This window comes from Giraffa tippelskirchi, chromosome 11 (assembly GCF_054371585.1).
Source record: "Giraffa tippelskirchi isolate mGirTip1 chromosome 11, T2T-mGirTip1v1.2.pri, whole genome shotgun sequence".
NCBI lineage: Eukaryota > Metazoa > Chordata > Mammalia > Artiodactyla > Giraffidae > Giraffa > Giraffa tippelskirchi.
The window spans coordinates 6684745-6702463 of record NC_137285.1 but is presented as its reverse complement, the minus strand read 5'-3'; the positions used below and the strand labels follow the sequence as shown (position 1 = coordinate 6702463).

Sequence of the window (17719 nt, the reverse complement as noted above, 5' to 3'; positions counted from 1 at the left end):
GCACTGCCAGCCGCTAGGACCTCGCTGTCCCCACATCCCTTTCTGCCTCCCTCTGTTCTCTTCTCACCCCTTCTCAGCCTTTTGGCTGAGACCAAGTGCTGTCTTCTCTGCCACGCAGAAGCCCATAAATACCAGCCTCTCTCACATCCAGACTCTGCCGGAGACCCCTCCTGGCTCCCCCTTCACCCTCTGCCTCACCCAGTCCTTGGCTCACCATCCTGCCTCCCAGAAGCGTCTCCTGACCCCCTAGACCTGTGTGCCAGGGACCCTCTAGGGAGTGGAATCTTGAGTTACACAGACCTGGCCTCACATCCCAGCTCAGCCACTTCCCAGAGGCACGAACGCACCTCCCTGGGCCTCTGTTTCCCCACGTGTCCAACAAGGATACTGTAATTGCGTTCCTACCTCGTAGGGTTGTTACGGGGATTCACTGGAGCTGCGAAGGCTCTCCTGCTGCCTCGCCTCTGAGATGGTCTTCTCCATGTCAGCCGTGGCTCCCTGTCCTCATTCACAGGCCTGCTTCTCCCACAGCATCTCTAGGGGGACTGGGACCGGTCTTGGACCCTTATCCTCAGCTTCCGGTGCAACACCTCGGGAATAGGGGACTCCCAGTACACGTCTGCATGAAGATGTCCCAAGACGCCAGGGAACCGGAACTGCTTACCAGCTGGGTGAACCTAGGCGGGTTATTTCCCCACTCTGTGCCTCGGTTTCCTCATCTGTAAAATGGGTATCATGATAGTACCTACCTTGTGGGATTGCTGGGAGGATAAAATTAGTTAATACATGTAAAGTGCTTGGCACAAAGTGAACACTGTTTAAGTGTCACTCTTTATTTGATTGATAAAACTGGGGAACTGAATAATTTATTACTTCACCGAAGCACTGTGGAAGGCAAAACATATTTTATAGTATACAGGGGGGTAGAGGGCATTAATGATAAAATATTTGGGGCTACTGAGATGTCCCCATCTCTCCCCTGACCCATCCCACCCACTGCCCGGCCTCCAAGCCAGCCACTGCAGGAAATAAGGATTTGGGTTATTTTTTCTTTAATCAGCAGAGTACGGGTGTGCTATTTCACACGCCGGCTGTTTAAGTGTATACCTAGTTCCAGCTGACTGCCTTGGATGATTGGTTGAGGGGGGCCGAGTTCCCGTTTGTCCCCAATCAATCTGGAAACTGAAAAGCAGCCAGAATATTCATTTTCCACTTCAGGCCGGCAACCTGGGATTATTCTCAATAGAGGAGCAGCCGAGCCCAAGGGCCTGGGAGGAGGTCTTCCAGGAGGGGGGTCTTCCCCAGGGCCTGGGGTCTTCCCGATGACCCAGGACGGTAGGTAGATGGGCAGAGGTGGGGTTTTGAGCAAACTATATCCCCGTTATTAATTAAGGGGCAGGCACTTGTCCAGAGGGCTAGGGGGGCTAACTCAGGTGGCTTAGCTGTGGCTCAGAACCCCTTGCTGTCAGTGTCAAGGTTGTATCCTTGACACAGTGTAGCCCAGTAACGCCCAGGAGCGTAGGCTGGCATTTCATAAGCACCTACTCTGAGTTTCCACTGGGCAAAGCACCCACGAGAGGAAACCCAGGAAACCCAGATGTGAGCATAAAAGCTGAAAATACCAGCTTCATCTGAAAGAGTGGAGAAGTCAGGGAACTTGTTGATAAAGGTAGGTCCTGTGACAAGATGGCTTTCATTCAATCGTCCCTTTGTTTACTTAGAAACTTAGCAGCTTACAATGAGGTGGGGATGGTTCTGATGACTTGTAGACTCCAGTGGGGAGTAAAACGCAGGCCCTGCTTTCCCGGGAGGCAGCCACGTGAGAGGCAAGATCGTGAAAGCGCACACATAACAACAACGATGATTGGTGCCGAAGCAGTGGCCGTGGATCGGGTGCTGACGGCAAGAGAGGCTCCGCACACGGCGCTTGATTGACTCTCACAATAGCTCCCTGAGACAGGGCCTATTTTTACCCTGGTGTGCAGATGGTGAGCCCAGAGCTCTGAGAAGGGTGAGTGTCTGGGTGAAGGCCCAGGCAGGCGGGATGGAACCACGAGTGAGAGCCGCCCCATCTGACCCCAAGCCCTCCTGCCGCCAACCGCTAGGCAAGCCTCTAGAGCACATGGTGCTGGCTTTGTTTTCAGAACACCTTGTTTTAACTGCTGAGCAGCAGCAACAGAAAGCAGACACCCAGCTGAGGGGCAGGCTGGGGTGAGCCCTTGGCAGTGGGTTTCGCAACGCCACCCCCCCCCCCAGCACGCGTCTTAGTGTCTTGCACATAGTAGGCAGTCGGCAGGAACTTGCCTTTCTGAGCACCGCCAGGCAGGCCTCTGCCCCAGTGTCCTTCTGTTTTTGAACAATACTTATTTGGCCGCCTCAGGTCTCCGTTGTGGCGCGTGAACTCTTGGTTGCGGCGTGTGGGCCCCAGTTCCCTGTCCAGGGTCGAACCCAGGCCCTCTGCATCAGGATAGTGGAGTCTTAGCCACTGGACCGCAGGGAAGTCCCTGCCCCCTATTTCTTCAGTGTTCACAAGGCATTGTTTCATCTATCCGGTCCGTGAGGAGCGACTATGCAAACCCTCACTTTGTAGAGGAGGAAACAGAGAAGCGAGAAGTGGGGCCCAGACTAGAACCCAAGCCCCAAGGACTCCACGGCCCAAGTTCTTTGGCTGTGCATCCCCTAGGGGGACGGATGCCAGACGGGACCCCAGCCCCCAAATCCTTCCAGCTCCACGTGCTGCCTCTTCCTCGGACCCAAGGGGCACGTGATCCCGTCTGGTTACCTTGCCAACATGAAACCACTCTGCTATTCTGCCGCCCCAAGCTGCCAGGTCCGTACAATGCTCTCTCATGGCACTTTTCACTTTGGAGAAGTGCGTCTGAAACCGGCCGCTGTGACCTTGGGCTGCTGCCTGCAGACCTGGCAGGAAGCCATCCCTTTCAATGTCCTCCTCTTCCCTCTCCAACCTCCAACAGCACCTCCTCGGGCTGCCCCCCGCCCCCCACCTCACACACACACACACACACACACACACACCCCTGCCCTCCACCACACACACACACACAGACACACACACACACACACCCCTGCCTGGAGCTGGGGATTCTGGAGCTGCAAACATTGCATCATGGGATTATTCCCTCCTTCCTTATCATCCACTGGCATCTCCCAGGTATTGTTTCTCTCCCAGCAGGGGTGTGTCTCCCATCACTGCCTCTTCCCCAGGGGTGGGACCCAGAGTGGAAGCATGAGAAACGCATCTGGTTTGACCCCCCCATGCCTTTGCTCAAGCTGTTTCCTTTGTTCACGCTGTTCCCTGTGTCTCGTGCGCCCTCTCCGCTCACTCACGTTTGGCTCCCTGTTGAAAGGCTTCAACAGAAAAGCCCTCCTCCTTGGTGGAAAGGAAGAGGCATTCATCAGGCACGTCCGTGACCATCTGTTCCATGGATGAGGCTGGCCCTGAAAAGGGGACCTGGAACTCAGGACAGAGCGATGTGCAATCAGCCCCTGCCTCTTGACAGCTGTGTGAGCGTGGGCGCCTTGCCTCCCCTCCCTAAGCCCCGTCAAATGCGGTGATAACAGTACCTGCCTTACTTGGCTGTTGGGAGTACTGGGAAGATAATTCATGTAATAGCATCTGCTCCTGGGCCTGGCAGACAGCAGACACTTAATACAATGTGAAAGCGCTTCACTCCAAGCAGTTCTTTTAAAAATATTATTTATTTATCTATTTCCTTGGCTGTGTTGGGTCTTCGTTGCATCCTGCGGGACCTTTCTTTGCAGCTCGCAGGCTCAGTAGTTGCGGCACGGGCTTAGTTGCCCTGCAGCATATGTGATCTTAGTTCCACTGAAGAAGGAATTCATGGGGCCTGGACTCCATCTTAGGCCTGTTCGTGCTGATCATGTTCAGCCACCTCCCTAACGGACTCTGAACTCTGTGCTTAGTGCCTGTGGAAACGACAATAGAAGGATAAGACCCCCTCCGGACAGGGGAATCTTGAATATTGTATTCAGATTACTCATCACCTAAGAGAAAACATACACTAATCCCCCTACCTCCAGACAGGTCATAGATTTTTTTCTGTCACCTCGGGCTTATTGATAATTGATTGTTTGAACATGGGGTTATTGTGATTGTATTTACCTTTCCTTTGATTATGTAAGTCACAAGGAAATTGGGGTGATGGGTTCAGACTCGTACACATGGGGTATAAAAGATTTTCACAAATGCTGGTCAGGGTCCTTGGCTAAGAGGAGACTCTGCCTTGGGCCTGCCGGTGTAATAAACTGCACTTCACTATCTGCATAGTCCTTCTGAGTGAGCTTGTTTCCCGGAGAGCGTGGCTATAACACCACAACCAGGGATCAAACCAGTGTCCCCTGCATTGCAAGGTGGACTCTTATCACTGGACCACCAGGGAAATCCAGAGCAATTTAAATAATAATTTATGGGCTGCCACTTACAGAGCTACTGCTGTGTCATGGGCGCTAGGGTAGGTATTCCAAAGGCATCATTTAGTCAGGAGGAATCGGGCACTTACTATGTGCCAGGCATAGTATTCATGCGCTTAGAATTCATCAGCAAAACAAAAATACAGATGATAAATCTTTGCCCTCTTAGAGCCAGGAGGTGGTCAAGGAAGGCCCCGTGAAGATGTGATATTTGACGTCCACGTCCACCAATTCCCCAGCACCAAGGACGTTGCCACATGCAGACGGAGGAGGATGACTTCTGCAGGCGTCCATGCACCCCGTGGGGGAGTGAGTCAAGTGAACAGTTTGTTAATTTTTTGGCTGTGCTGGGTCTTCGTTGCTGCCCTGGCTTTCTCTAGGTGCGGCCAGTGAGGAACTACTCTCTAGCTGCAGTGTGCGGGGCTTCTCATTGCGGAGGCTTCTCCTGTTGCAGAGCATGAGCTGTAGCTGCTCAGGCTTCAGTGGTCGCAGTGCGAGGGCTCAGTATTTGCGGCTCTGAGGCTTCAGAGCACAGGCTCAGTAGATGTGGCACACAGGCTTAGTTGCTCCTCAGCGATTAAGTGGGATCTTCCTGGACCAGGGATCAAACCCATGTCTCTTGCATTGGCAGGCCGATTCTTTAAACTGACTCACTAGGGAAGTAAGTCCACGTGGGCACTTTAGAGACAGGCATCCCCACCTAGTTCTTCATTTATTTCATCCCAGCCAGATGCGCTAGGGTCTTACGATCCCCATTCGCAAGCTGATGAGGCTACCGCTCAGGGAGGCCGAAGATCATGGAGCTAGCAGGGGACATCCCTGGTTCGTTGCAAGTGGAAATACAAGACCTTGTTATGATCCAGAGGTTGTTGCAATGACAGACGACAAAGGGCAGGGCACTCTCACTCCCCTCCCACGCTGCCCCAACCCGTTTTCCAGCTCCATCCTCTCTGCCTCCGGGAATCTGTCATGGTGTGTCGCACACACATGGCTTTGTCTGGGCCTCTCCAAGGGGCCCAGCGCTGGACCAAGCAGAAAGAGAAGCATCACCTTCTTACTCTGGGTTTGCCTCCTTCGTCTTGGAGAGCGACTCTCGGAACATCTGCTCCGCCAAGCCCCAGTGTATTAAACAGCCGCCGAGGATGTATTGTTGCCTCTTTCAATACGTAGCAATTACATGGCATGTTTTGCTCATTAGCAAGAAACTGACACAGAGGCAATTCTGCTTTTTTTAATTATCACTAATCTTACTGCACCTGTTTGGGAAGAAGGCAGGAGGAGGGGGAAAAAAATGGTCGGTAATAACCATTTCATGATATTTTAAAAACAAACACTTCTAGACTCCCTTAAAAATAGCTTTTGGGGCTTTCAGGCTTCTGTCTTACTTTAAGTGGAGGTTCTTTGCCTCATGCCATGGGCTGGCATTCTCTCTGTCAACATCACGGGCTCAGAAGTCATATGTACCTTAGGCACAAGGAACAAGGGAGCCCCAGGGTCTGAGCCTGGCTTCCTCGAGGTTATTAAAAGTGAGATGCTGGGACTTTCCTGGTGGTCCAGGGGTTAAGGCTTCACCTTCCGATGCAGAGGGTGCAGGTCCAATCTGCAGAATGCTGGTCAGGGAGTTAATATCCCACATGCCTTGTAGTCAAAAAAACAAATCATAAAGCAGAAGCAATATTGTAACAAATTCAAGAATGACTTTTTAAAAAGAGTGAGATGCTATGATTAACTGGGTGTTAAGGGATTGATACACATCAGTGACAACCATCATACCTAAGAGGCTCAGGGAAAATTGACTTTGGGGTGTGGATAATAGGGGGATTCAGATGCCTTCCCTGGTGTCCCCGGGGCTCAGAGAGGGGGAGTCGGTTGCCTGAATCACACAGCTATCCCTGAAGCTGGCGTTCAGACTCGCTGCCCAGATGCCCTCGCTGCCAGGACCACCGTGCCCCATTTCCTTCTTGTATCTCAGTCCACAGCCTGTCATCATAGAGACCAAGGGCTTTGGCAGTTACTCAGAACAAAAGGGAAGCCATTGGAGGGCTTTGAGCCGTGGCGTGACCTTGTTGAGGTTGGAGTTTTATAAGCATCACTAGCTGATACATGGAGAACAGATTGCAAAGAAGTCAAGGATGGTAACACGGCAATTAAGAGGAGAGAGAGCACTGAGGTTCATCAGAGGACTTGGTCTGGTGATTTTGTTTAACCCACTAAACTCCCCAGAGAAGAAAACTCAGCAGAGTGGGCCATCACCCAAGTGAAGTGCGGGTGGAAGTTGCAAACCTTGCTCTTCCATGAGCTAAGAAGCCCTGGAATGAGGGAAAGTCACAGTGGCCTTTGATGCAAATAAATCCAAAATATATTTGCTTCCTGAGACCTCATGGTGTTCAGCTCTATTCACTGGTGGGGGTGGTGTGCAGGGATGAAGAAACTCAAAGTACTTACAGAGGAGAGGCAAAGGTGCTTTGCACACACAGAGCTCACCCTAGTGAGCTCCAGAATAGAGAGACATTGGTTCTAAAGGGGGCATCTGGGAAGTCTTCCTGGAGGAGGTGGTGGCTGAGCTGAGCCTTCAAAGGATGAGTAGGATTTTGACAGAGAGTTGGGATAGAGACCTGTCTGGTCCTGGAGGAAGAACTTTGAGGAAGAGTGTTGAATTGTCTCATGGATGACTGAAGCAGAGGGTAGGAGAAGGGTAAGAGAAGTCAGCATTTTTCACTTTCATTCCTCCCTCTTCCTTTTTCTCCCCTTCCTATCTGCTGTGAGCTTGGAGCTAGGCACCAGGCAAGCAATAATTAGCAAGAGAGACCTAGTCGCTCTTGGAGCCCACACACTGGTGGGGTTTTTAATGCTCCTGTGTATCTCTCTATTATGAAGGAGGGGGACATTTTAATATCAGAACAAAGAGCTTGTGCTTGCTCCTTCTGGCTTTGGGGCACCATGGCAGGTTTTAAGCAGGAGGGTGACATGATTTGAACTGGACAGGAGATAATCATTTGGGCAGCACATAGAAGATGGATTGGAAGGAGGCCAGAGGTAGGGAGGCAAGTATGCACCAAAGGAAGGTGCATAATTGTGCCTGGCTTTTATCTGGGCTTTCTGGTCAACCCAGCCTCTGTGTAGTGGGGAAGCGAGGGATGGAGCATCAGGGGAGGGAGAACAGGCTGCAGGTCTGCGAAGGGATGAAGGGTTTCCATGGCAACCTTTGCTTGCCCATAGCGAAGATAGCTCTGCAGTTCCCCAGGCATCATTCCTGTGGACCTTGAAGCCATCATCCCTGGCAGCCGAAAGCTTGACTTTAGAAAGACAGGGATGCAGTAGGATTGAAGGAGGAGAGGTAGCGAGAATCAGGGCAAAACTGTTCAGCTGGAATTGGGATACAGGCTCCCAGGCAGCCCTTGAGATGCTCCCATACCCCTTACTCCTCCCTCTTCCAGGCAGAGATTCTCCAAAGCCTGCCCTTGCCCCTTGGTTTGCAGCCTACACCATGGGGGCTTAGGACAATCTGGGAAATGGGCTGATGATGCCTCCTTTCAGGGTTCTTGAGATGACTCGTGATACTCTTTGCCAAGCTGCCTACCCAGTGCCTGGCCCAGGGGAAATGGTACCAAATGCTGGTGGTTATTGCTTTCTTTGGCATTGTCAGTAAAGAGTGCTGGCCTGGGTATCGGGACACCAGGTCTTCCGCTCAGGCCAGCCACAGCCTGGAGTGTGACCTTGAGAGAGCCACTTGCCTTCTTCTGGATCTCCCTGTCCTTATGCCATATGGAGATGGTACCTCTTTCCTGTGCACCACAAGCTCTTAAACTTGATTACTGTTGTTGTTACTATTACTACTGTATTACTGCTGGTATTAGTACTTCTTATGATAACCCCTTACTCTGTTGGTCTCTGCTGCAGAGGGCAAAGATCATGAATCCTGTAAACCGTCCACTTAGTGGAGAATGTGAGATTGTCAGATTGAAGCAGACAACCCAGTACCCTTTCATCTTCTCTTTTTGAGACATAATTATAGGAACGAGCTCAAGGAAATTAAATACTATATCAGCTACACATCAAGACAGGATTGCTTGTGGGTATTGAGAGTAATTAGGCAGGTTAATCCTCAAGCGTTCACTTGTCTGAGTCTTAATAATTGACCCAACTCTCCCTGTCCCTGAGTGCCCAGGCTGGGTCTGTATTGTACATCCAGTTCCAAACTAGGTGATGCTAAATTTGATTGAGAATCCTGAGTTCAGACACTTATGAGACACATCCCCTCCTGCCACCCCAGCCTCCTGTAGAAGAAAAGCATGTTCATAGACCAGGTTTGGTTCACTGCTGTATTCCTAACCCTCCCCCAGTGGCACATAGGTGTTTGTTAGAAGAGAGGAAGGGAGGGAAGTGGAAGGGAGGGGAGGAGGGGGCATGTTGCTTTCTGAGACAGTTAATCTGGAAAAGGAAATAGAAAGAGACCCTCTTGTATGTGTCTCAGTGGAAAAGTCCATTATGCCCCCCTCCCTCAACCCAGTCTGTCCCTCTTCCCTTTTACTCACCAACACCCAAAGGAAGAAAACAAAATATTTCCAAGATGTGAGAGCATCCGTGTTGCAGACCTGCTAGTACTCCTCCTTGCAACAGAGTCAATTAACTCACCACATTTCCCCTGGGTTGTCATTGTTAATTGAGTTAAATGAGATAATATTGGTTGAGTACTTAGCACCGTGCCTGGAAATGTTTATTGCACAGAATTGCGTTGGTTATGGGCAGCCACTATTAGCATCATTGTTGCGGCTCTTAATTAGTTATTAATAAACCTCTTTATTAGCACAGTACTTTGGGACATTGAGCCCATTTTTTCCAATGCATTTCCTGAAGGCACCATGTGGGTCTCCATTTTCCTATCAGATAAATGGAGGTGACGTGCAGACCTCGTGAAGTTGTCAGAAGGCCAGTCACACAGGGCTTCGACATGTGTGAGTGTATGGTATGAACACTGGAGGGATTTACGGGCATCGAGACTGTGTTGTTTCGTGCAGTCTGGATGGAGAGGCAGAGAGAGCTCCATCATAGCGATAGAAGCGGCGTGGAGTTTCATCCCATGATGTGAAGTGACTGTCTGGCTTTCCTGTTTTTGCCCAGAGCTTTTTTTTTTTTTTTTTTTGACTCAGGTGCACCCAACACCCAAGTAGACAAGGGACATGGGAAGGCGGAGAGGTCCTACTTGTGTCATCAGTGAAATAGCTGAAAGCGCAGACATGGGCTTCACAGAATCTGGGTTTGAGCCTGAGCTCTGCTGCTATCTCCTGGGTTAATCACTCCCACTCCAATTTCATGGCAACCTGGAATCTCAGAACGTTGACCTTTCCTGGATACGACTTGGATGTTTGGGTCTTTGGAGATGTACTTGGTTGAGATGAGGTCATATTGGATTAGGAAAAAGTGAAAGTGTGACTTAGTCATGTCTGACTCTTTGTGATTCCATGGACTGTAGCCCGCCAGGCTCCTTTGTCCATGGGATTTCCCGGGCAAGAATACTGGGATGGGTTGCCATTTCCTTCTCTGGGGGTTCTTCCCCACCCAGGGATTGAAGCTGCATCTCCTGCTTTAACAGGCGGATTCTTCACCTCAAGTGCTACCTGAGAATCCCACTTTATGTACTTAAAGTTCCACATCAGAAGGTCACACTCTATCTGGGACCCTTGAAAAACCTTTTTGGCAGGGTCATTCCTCACCCGCAAGTGTGACAGCCTCCAGGCAGCATTCTTAAAATGAACGCAGTGATATTAACAGCAAACTGTCTTCAAGCCCTAACTCTGAGCCAGGCACTGTGCTGAGAGTTTAGGCGGCATTATCTTATTCAATCCTCAGACCTACCTGGCGGGGTGGGTCTTATTCGTCTCCCTGATTTTGCAGAGTTGGAATCCAAAGTGACATGGTGGGTTCAGAGTCACACAGCCTGTCAGTTACAAGCTGGGCTCGGAACCAGGTCCTCCTGCTGCTAGGTCCCCCTTTGCCCACCAGGCTGCCCATCTTTATGCACCAGGAGGCTGTCTCCTGTGTAATCTTTGATCCAGCTTCTGCTCCTGCTTGAAATGCTTCTGCCCACAAACCTCTCACCTGCTTTATTGTCACTGCTGCGCCTATTGTTGTTTGTTTTGTTTTGATTGTTCCCAGACCTTTCTTCAGGCTGTCCATTCTGCCTCCCCCTTGCAATACGCTTTCTCAACAGCCTCGTCTATTTGCATTAAAAACAACAAAAGAAAAGATATCAGATCCCTTGCCGTCTTCATTTTTGAATCCACAGTGACTAACTCATTGCTGGTACATATCGGCCTCCCAGGAAATTTTTTTTTTAATTAATTCATTTATTTATTAGCCAAGCATCTTGTGGAACCTAATTCCCCAACCAACGATCGAACCCGCATCTCCTGCCTTGGAAGCACGGCATCTTAACCACTGGCGCCAAGGAAGTCCCAGGAAGTGTTTACGGAATTTATGTCTTTAGCTGAATTATTGTTTAGTTCGGGATCATTAGTTCATTATTATGCTTCACTGAATTATTTAGTTGAATTTAGTTTGTTGCATCCATTCTTAATAACGGCAGTATTGCCCCCAGTGGGACAAAAATTAGTTCTTGAGTTCCTGTGTATGTGTAAAGCACATATCGACATCCATTACATAAAGAGATACATAGTCTAGCTGCTGGATTAAATTTTCATGGAAAAAATTATCTTAAAAGCCTGCTGGGATGGGTGATAATGAAAAAGAAAAGATTTGATAAACACAGGCTTATAGTATAATTTATTCACCGCTATCCTTTTGAAAATCTAGACCACAAAACACAAATAGAGTGCATAATTAAATAATTCACCACCATAAGCCACGAGTGGAAAGCTCGTGGGAAAGGTTCATCCTTCACAGGGGTCAAGTAAATGCACCTGATGGTATCCGTGAGGGATCGCAGCACACTGACTAAATTAGCTTCAAACGTTTAAACCAATAAGGCTGGGTGCTGGCAAGGTTACTGTATCATTGGTAAGCAGGGATGTTTGTAATTCAAAAGACCCCTTAGGAAAGCAGTGTGGCAGTTCTGTTCAGCTGGAGCTGTAAAAATCTGCGTGCTCTTTGACCAAAGGATTTCATCCAGGGGAATTTGTGCTTAGAAGTGGATCCAATGGGAGCGGAAGTTGTATGCACGAAGATGCTCATTAGTCAAAGCCAGCACTGGAAATGGAAGAGAGGAAAAGAGGGAGACTGCTGCTGTTGCTGCTGCTAAGTCGCTTCAGTCGTGTCTGACTCTGTGTGACCCCATAGATGGCAGCCCACCAGGCTCTGCCATCCCTGAGATTTTCCAGGCAAGAATACTGGAGTGGGTTGCCATTTCTTTCTCCAGTGCACGAACCGGGAAAAGTGAAAGTGAAGTTGCTCATTCGTGTCCGACTCTTAGCGACCCCATGGACTGTAGCCTACCAGGCTCCTCCGTCCATGGGATTTTCCAGGCAAGAGTACTGGAGTGGGGTGCCATATGTCCCCCTAAAACCAACACATATGATGAAGCCCTTAGCTGAGTACCAAACACGGGATAAATACTCCCAAGGCAGTGGCTTCCCTGGACCGGCCCTCCCAGCTAGGAAGAACTGAGTACCTGGCCCATGTGGAGTGGGGGACTTTGGGAAAGAGGGTCAGTGTCAGGGGTCACAGGGAGGAAGGTCTGGAGTATTGATACAATCCCAGCAAATCTAGGACCTTGGACAGCTGCCCAGGAAGGGGGCCATCCTACATAGCTTTTTGTCAGTCAGTGGGTATCTCCAGGCATGAATATGAGGCTATTTCCTGTCCTCAGAATTCTTTTTTTTTTTCCCTCAGTTGAAGTAGAGTTGATTTATAATGTTGTGTTAATTTCTACTGCACAGCAAAGTGATTCAATTTTATATATATATATAATATATATACACACACACACACACACACACAAACACACATCCTTTTTATATTCTTTTCCATTATGGTTTATCATAGGATATTGAATACCATTTTCCGTGCTATACAGTAAGACCTTTCTGTTTATCCATTCTATATAGAAAACATGCTATCTGCTAACCCCAATGTCCCAGCCCTTCCTACAGACGTTGGGTAGGGCATGCATATAGTTTTCATGTGCTTTTCCATTCTGGTTTATCACAGGATATCAAATATAGTTCCCTGTGCTCTACAGTGGGACCTTGTTGTTTATCATCCTATAGATAATAGTTTGCATCCACTGATCCCAAGCTCCCAATCCTTCCCTCCCACAACTCCCTCTTCATTCGCAACCACCAGTTTTTCTCTCTATCCATGATTGTTTCTATTTTATAGGTTCATTTGTGTCATATTTTAGGTTCCACATATAAGTGAGAGCATGTGGTATCTGTCTCTTTCTGACATACTTCCGTCACTTGGTGTGATAATCTCAAGATCCATCTATGTTGCTGCAAATGGCATTATTTCGTTCTTCTCTATGGCTGAGTAGTAGTAGTCTGTACATGTGCACCTCGTCTTCTTGATCCACTCACCCGTCGTTTCCTGTCCTCAGAATCCTGTTACCTGGTCCCCCTGGCCCGTCGCTGGTGAGAAAGTCAGGAGCTTCCGGTCTCTAAAGTTAATTTGCATTGGTTAACTAGGGTTAAGGAGCCAGCCTGGGGTGTGCTGTGCAGACCAGTTCTAGAGAACACTTTGGAATTCTCTCCCATGGCCCATTTCCCTTTGGTCTAGGGATATGTAGGCATCATAAGGCGTTACCCATCTTAGACCCAGGCATCTGCATTTACAAACTTGCCCTGTGCTCCTCCCAGGAGTCTGGTGAATACTTCAGGAAGTCTATGCTAGTCCCCTACAGCTTTCCCACCTAGAGAGGCCTGGAAAGCCTGGTTGTTGTTGTATAGTCACTAAGTTGTATCCAACCCTTTCTTAACCCCATGGACTGTTGTCCGCCAAGCTCCTCTGTCCATGGTATTTTTCAGGCAAGGATACTGGAGTGGGTTGCCATTTCCTTCTCCCGGGGATATTCCCAACGCGGAGATCAAACCCACATCACCCGCATTGGTAGGTGGGGCCTGGAACCCACCAGGGAAGCCTGGAAGGCCTAGAGAGAAACCTAAAATCAGTTACTCTGAAAGGCAAATGCCAGATAGCATGCAATTTCAACTTCCTGGGTTGAAATGCAGCAGTTGATACCAACCTGAGAAATCGCTCTTGACCGCCAAGACAGGGATTAGGTTTGCCTCTGTCTTTTCCAGCTGATTTTATAATCCACCTGGCCCACAGCTGCTAGGGAAAGAGTCCTGGGGCTGTCACTTCTGTGTCCACTAACTGCCAGGACAAAGGACCTTGGCAGAGGCAGACAGGGGAGGGTGCCCTGCGGCAGGTGTCCAAGCACCCTCACAGTATTCATTCAGCACAAGAGTGGGCATTGGGCTAGACACTGGAGTCCAGCGAGAGCAAAAATAGACAGGTCCCCTGCCCTCATGAAGTCAGATGACTAACAGTGATCACATAATTTAAGTCATTGTAAAATGACATCTGTGGGAGTTGTAGGGGTGTAAGAGTACAGGAGAGGGATTTGAGCCTGTCTGGGAGATGAAGGAAGTGACGATAACTCTGAAACCTCAAGGAGGATCGGGAGGGGAGGTGGGAAAGGGGGGCAGGGGAGAGAGTTCCATGTGCAAAGGTCTGCCGTCTTAGTCATCCAGCTCCTGCCTCCCTGCTCGCGAAGCGAGACAGGAAAATAAACAGCGAAGATAAAAATGAGGGGGAGAATGACCAACGGGTGGGGAGAAGGGCAATGAATAAGAGGCTAGGTAAGGAGTGAGCAGCAGATAAGCTGTGGGGTATTAAGGGATGAAAGGGGCGTGTGCAGAAAAGAACTAACAAGGACACATGGGGACAGGGAGATGAGCCAATAAGTGAATCAATGAAGTGATAAGAGGCCGGTTGAGTGGAGAGGGGACTGACACACGAACGGAAAGCAGGTTTCTTCCCTTGCAGTATTTCCCCGTGGCCAAATGGTCCAAGGGCTCCTTATGAATGAACAGGATGTAGAAAGTGTAGAGAAGGTGCTCATGGCTCACTCTGTGCCATAAGGACAGAGATCCCAGGCTTGTCTGCAGCACCAGGAGCTTTAAGAAGCCCAGCTGCCTCGGTGCCACCCTAAAGATGCTGATGTAGTGGGCTGGGGTGTGACCTGGGCTGGTAGAATCTCTTCGGTGGCTCTCGTGTCCTGCCAGGTTAGGGAACCACTGCCCTAGGGCACCAGTTCTCCAAGTCTGGTCCCTGGGCCAGCAGCAGAAGCGGCATGGGAGCTTATTAGAAATGCAGAGTCCGCAACCCCTCCCCAGACCTGCTGCATCAGAAGCTCGGGAGGGGGTAACCAGCAGTCTGGCTCTTAACAGGTCCTGCCAGGGAATCCTGATACCTGCTCACGTCTGAGGGCCACTGCCAGGGAGGGAGCTTGGCACCTGCTGAGAGTCCTTCAAGGGGAGATGTGCTCCTGGTGAAGGAAAGAGTCCAGACGCCTCAGCATGACCTCAGATCACGGCAGGCCTCCGTGGTCCCCAGCAGGAGTTCTCAATGCGGGTGGGGAGCAGCTCACCCTTAACGGACGTATGGCAATGTCTGGGGAGATCTGGGGTTATTACAACTTGTTTGGAGGGCTACTGCTGGCATCTTGTGGGCTGAGGCCAGAGATCTTGCTCATTACCTTCCAGTGCACTGGACAGCAACCCCCGCCGTCATCACCACTACCACAAGGAACTTTCTAGCCCAATCATTGAACACTGATGTTGAGAAATCCCAGTCTAGGTGAATGCTCCTAGCAAGGCTCTAGCTTTAGAAGAGAGACGTCCAATGTGAGATGCTTTTCTCCCTGATCTCATTCCTGGAAGCTCACAGACAGCAGACACAGAAGGAACCCAACAAAATCCCATTCAACTCTCTGGCTTTACAGAGGATAGAAGCCAGAGAACTGAAATGATTCCCTAGGGTCTCCCAGCACTCCTAATTCCTATCCATTAATCCGTTCCATAAATATTTACTGAGGATTTGCCATGTGCTAAGTACTGTGTTGGCACAAAGGATATAATGGGAAACCAGACAGAAATGGCTCCTGCCCTCATGGACTCACGGTAAATGGGGCATCGGTAAAATTATAAAGACTTCTTAATTTAAGGTGGATGAAGAAGACCCTTCTGAGAAGGTGTTGTTCATGATGAGATTTGAGGGCTGAAGAGGGGAAGCCATGGGGAGAGGGACCAGGGGGTGCCAAGGACCCCCCATTTCCATGACTCCAGCCTGCAAGGAGAACCTGGTTTTGTCCCCGCAGTCGAGCACATCCGCAGCTCGCTGGTCCACAGGGAGTTGCTGGGACTCAGAAGAGAACAGGCATTTAACTCCAGGCAGCATTCAGAGTCTTCCAGAAACCCTGGAGAGCTTATCAAATCTAAGACCCTGATAGCATCTGTATTAGAAACGAGGATCCGACCAGACTGCTTGTGAAAGATTAGCTTTCGTTCTTTCAGAATAAATGGCTTATACCAACTCTGGCCCGCTTTATCAGCGTGCTCCTGCCAACCAGCCACCCTCTCCCCACATCAAGATGGCCACGCGAGAACTCCTGGAATGAGTCTGTCATTTCCAATTCAGTCGAGCTAAAAAGTCTTTTGTGAGCATCCACTCTGCCCAGGTCTGGGTGAAGAGCTGCTGGAGGGGGAGCGGGGAGAGAAGAAGCAGCCTCTACCCTTGAAATACACACAGGCTCATTGGAAAGTAAGATTTCTCACATGTCCATTCATTTGACAGATGCTACCCAAGTGGAGGCCAGGCACTGAGGATGGAGAAAGAGAAGACACGGCCCCTAACTCACATGGCATGTGTCAGATGCACAAATCGTCACAGGACATTGTGAGATGTGAACAGGGATCAGGGAGTCGTTAACCCGGCCCAAGAATTCAAATGGGCTTCCTGGAGGAGGTGCTTCCTGAATTGAGAGTTTAAGAATAGTTATGGCTGATTCATGTTGAGGTTTGACAGAAAACAACAAAATTCTGTAAAGCAATTATCCTTCAATAAAAAAATAAATTAAAAAAAAAAAGACAAAGAATAGTTCGGGACTTCCCCTAGTGGTCCAGTGGCTAAGACTCCACACTCCTGGTGCAGGGGGCCTGGGTTCAATCCTGGATCAAGGAACTAGATCCCATATGCTGCAACTAAGACCTGGTACAACCAAAATAAATAATTTTTTAAAAAAAGAAGAACAGTTAGCAATTAACCAGGCAAAGAGAGGGCAAAAGCACCAGCATGCACTAACGCACAGGTAATACAGCATGTGTAATAACATTCTTAAACGGTGTGTACTGTGTTAAGACCTTTGTGTAAATTATCTCATTTACACTACAGCAGCCTTCTGAAGTAGGCACTACTGTATGGGTTTTTTTTTTTTTCTATTTTTAAATGAGAAAACGAGTACAAGGACATGACATACAGCTAGCAAACTACAGAACTGGATCCGAGCCCAGGCAGTCTGACGGTTGGACCTATATTCCTAACCACTATGCTTATACTGCACATATCTAGAAATGTGTGTTTAACTCTGTATCATTGGATAATGAATCATAAAGGATCTGGGGTAGGGACCCAAGGGGAGTTGAGGCTCTAAATGTAGGCTTGGGTGGGAATTGAAAGCCCTTACACACAGTGTTCGGAGGAGTCAAACCATATTTTGAAGGTAAAATCTGAAGGATTTTAACACATTGTGGACCTGGGGACTTCTGCAGAAACTAGTGCCTGTGGCCAGCGATTTGTTATGTGAGTGAATGCATACATAGACACTCCGGTCAGCAACTTTCGAGTAAGGAAAGGTGTTTTAATACGTCTCTGATCAATAAGTTGTTAGGCAGAGGAGTACTATGGTTGTAGTTGAATTTTAGAAAAATCATCATGAAAGGAGGATCTTTTGGAGGGAGAGGCTGGATGGAGGGCAACCAATGAGAAGGAGATAATAATCGTCCAGGCACAAGATGATGGCAGCTCGGGCCAGTGGGCATGGCAGGGTGCAGGGGGAGAGGACCTGGGGAAGTTGAATGAACAATTATAAGACTCTGTGGCTGAGTGGATGTGGAGGGAAGACTGCTAGAATCATGTTCCCATCAGACTCCCACAATCGCTGAAGTGAGGAGGGAATTATATTTTCACCCTGGGTTAAGATTAGGGTTAGACTAGGAAGGTGAAATTGGCTGGCACCAAGAGAGGCAGG

The 17719-nt window shown here is 49.2% G+C and overlaps 1 protein-coding gene across 5 annotated transcripts in view; it reads left to right on the top strand.

Annotated features, from left to right (window-relative positions):
* SEZ6L (seizure related 6 homolog like) overlaps window positions 1-17719 on the top strand; it is a 189378-nt gene that overhangs the window by 67797 nt on the left and 103862 nt on the right. For 2 of the 5 annotated variants that reach the window (XM_081542939.1, XM_081542941.1), the window contains exons 1-2: window positions 3089-3172; window positions 4622-4761. The exons of 2 other annotated variants lie outside the window; for them this stretch is intronic. In XM_081542939.1, coding sequence (XP_081399065.1) covers window positions 4710-4761 — 52 coding nt within the window. In that variant the 5' untranslated portion in view covers window positions 3089-3172; window positions 4622-4709. Of the gene's footprint in view, window positions 1-3088; window positions 3173-4621; window positions 4762-17719 lie in introns of those variants that run through there. One more of the 5 variants, XM_081542940.1, reaches the window with a different exon arrangement.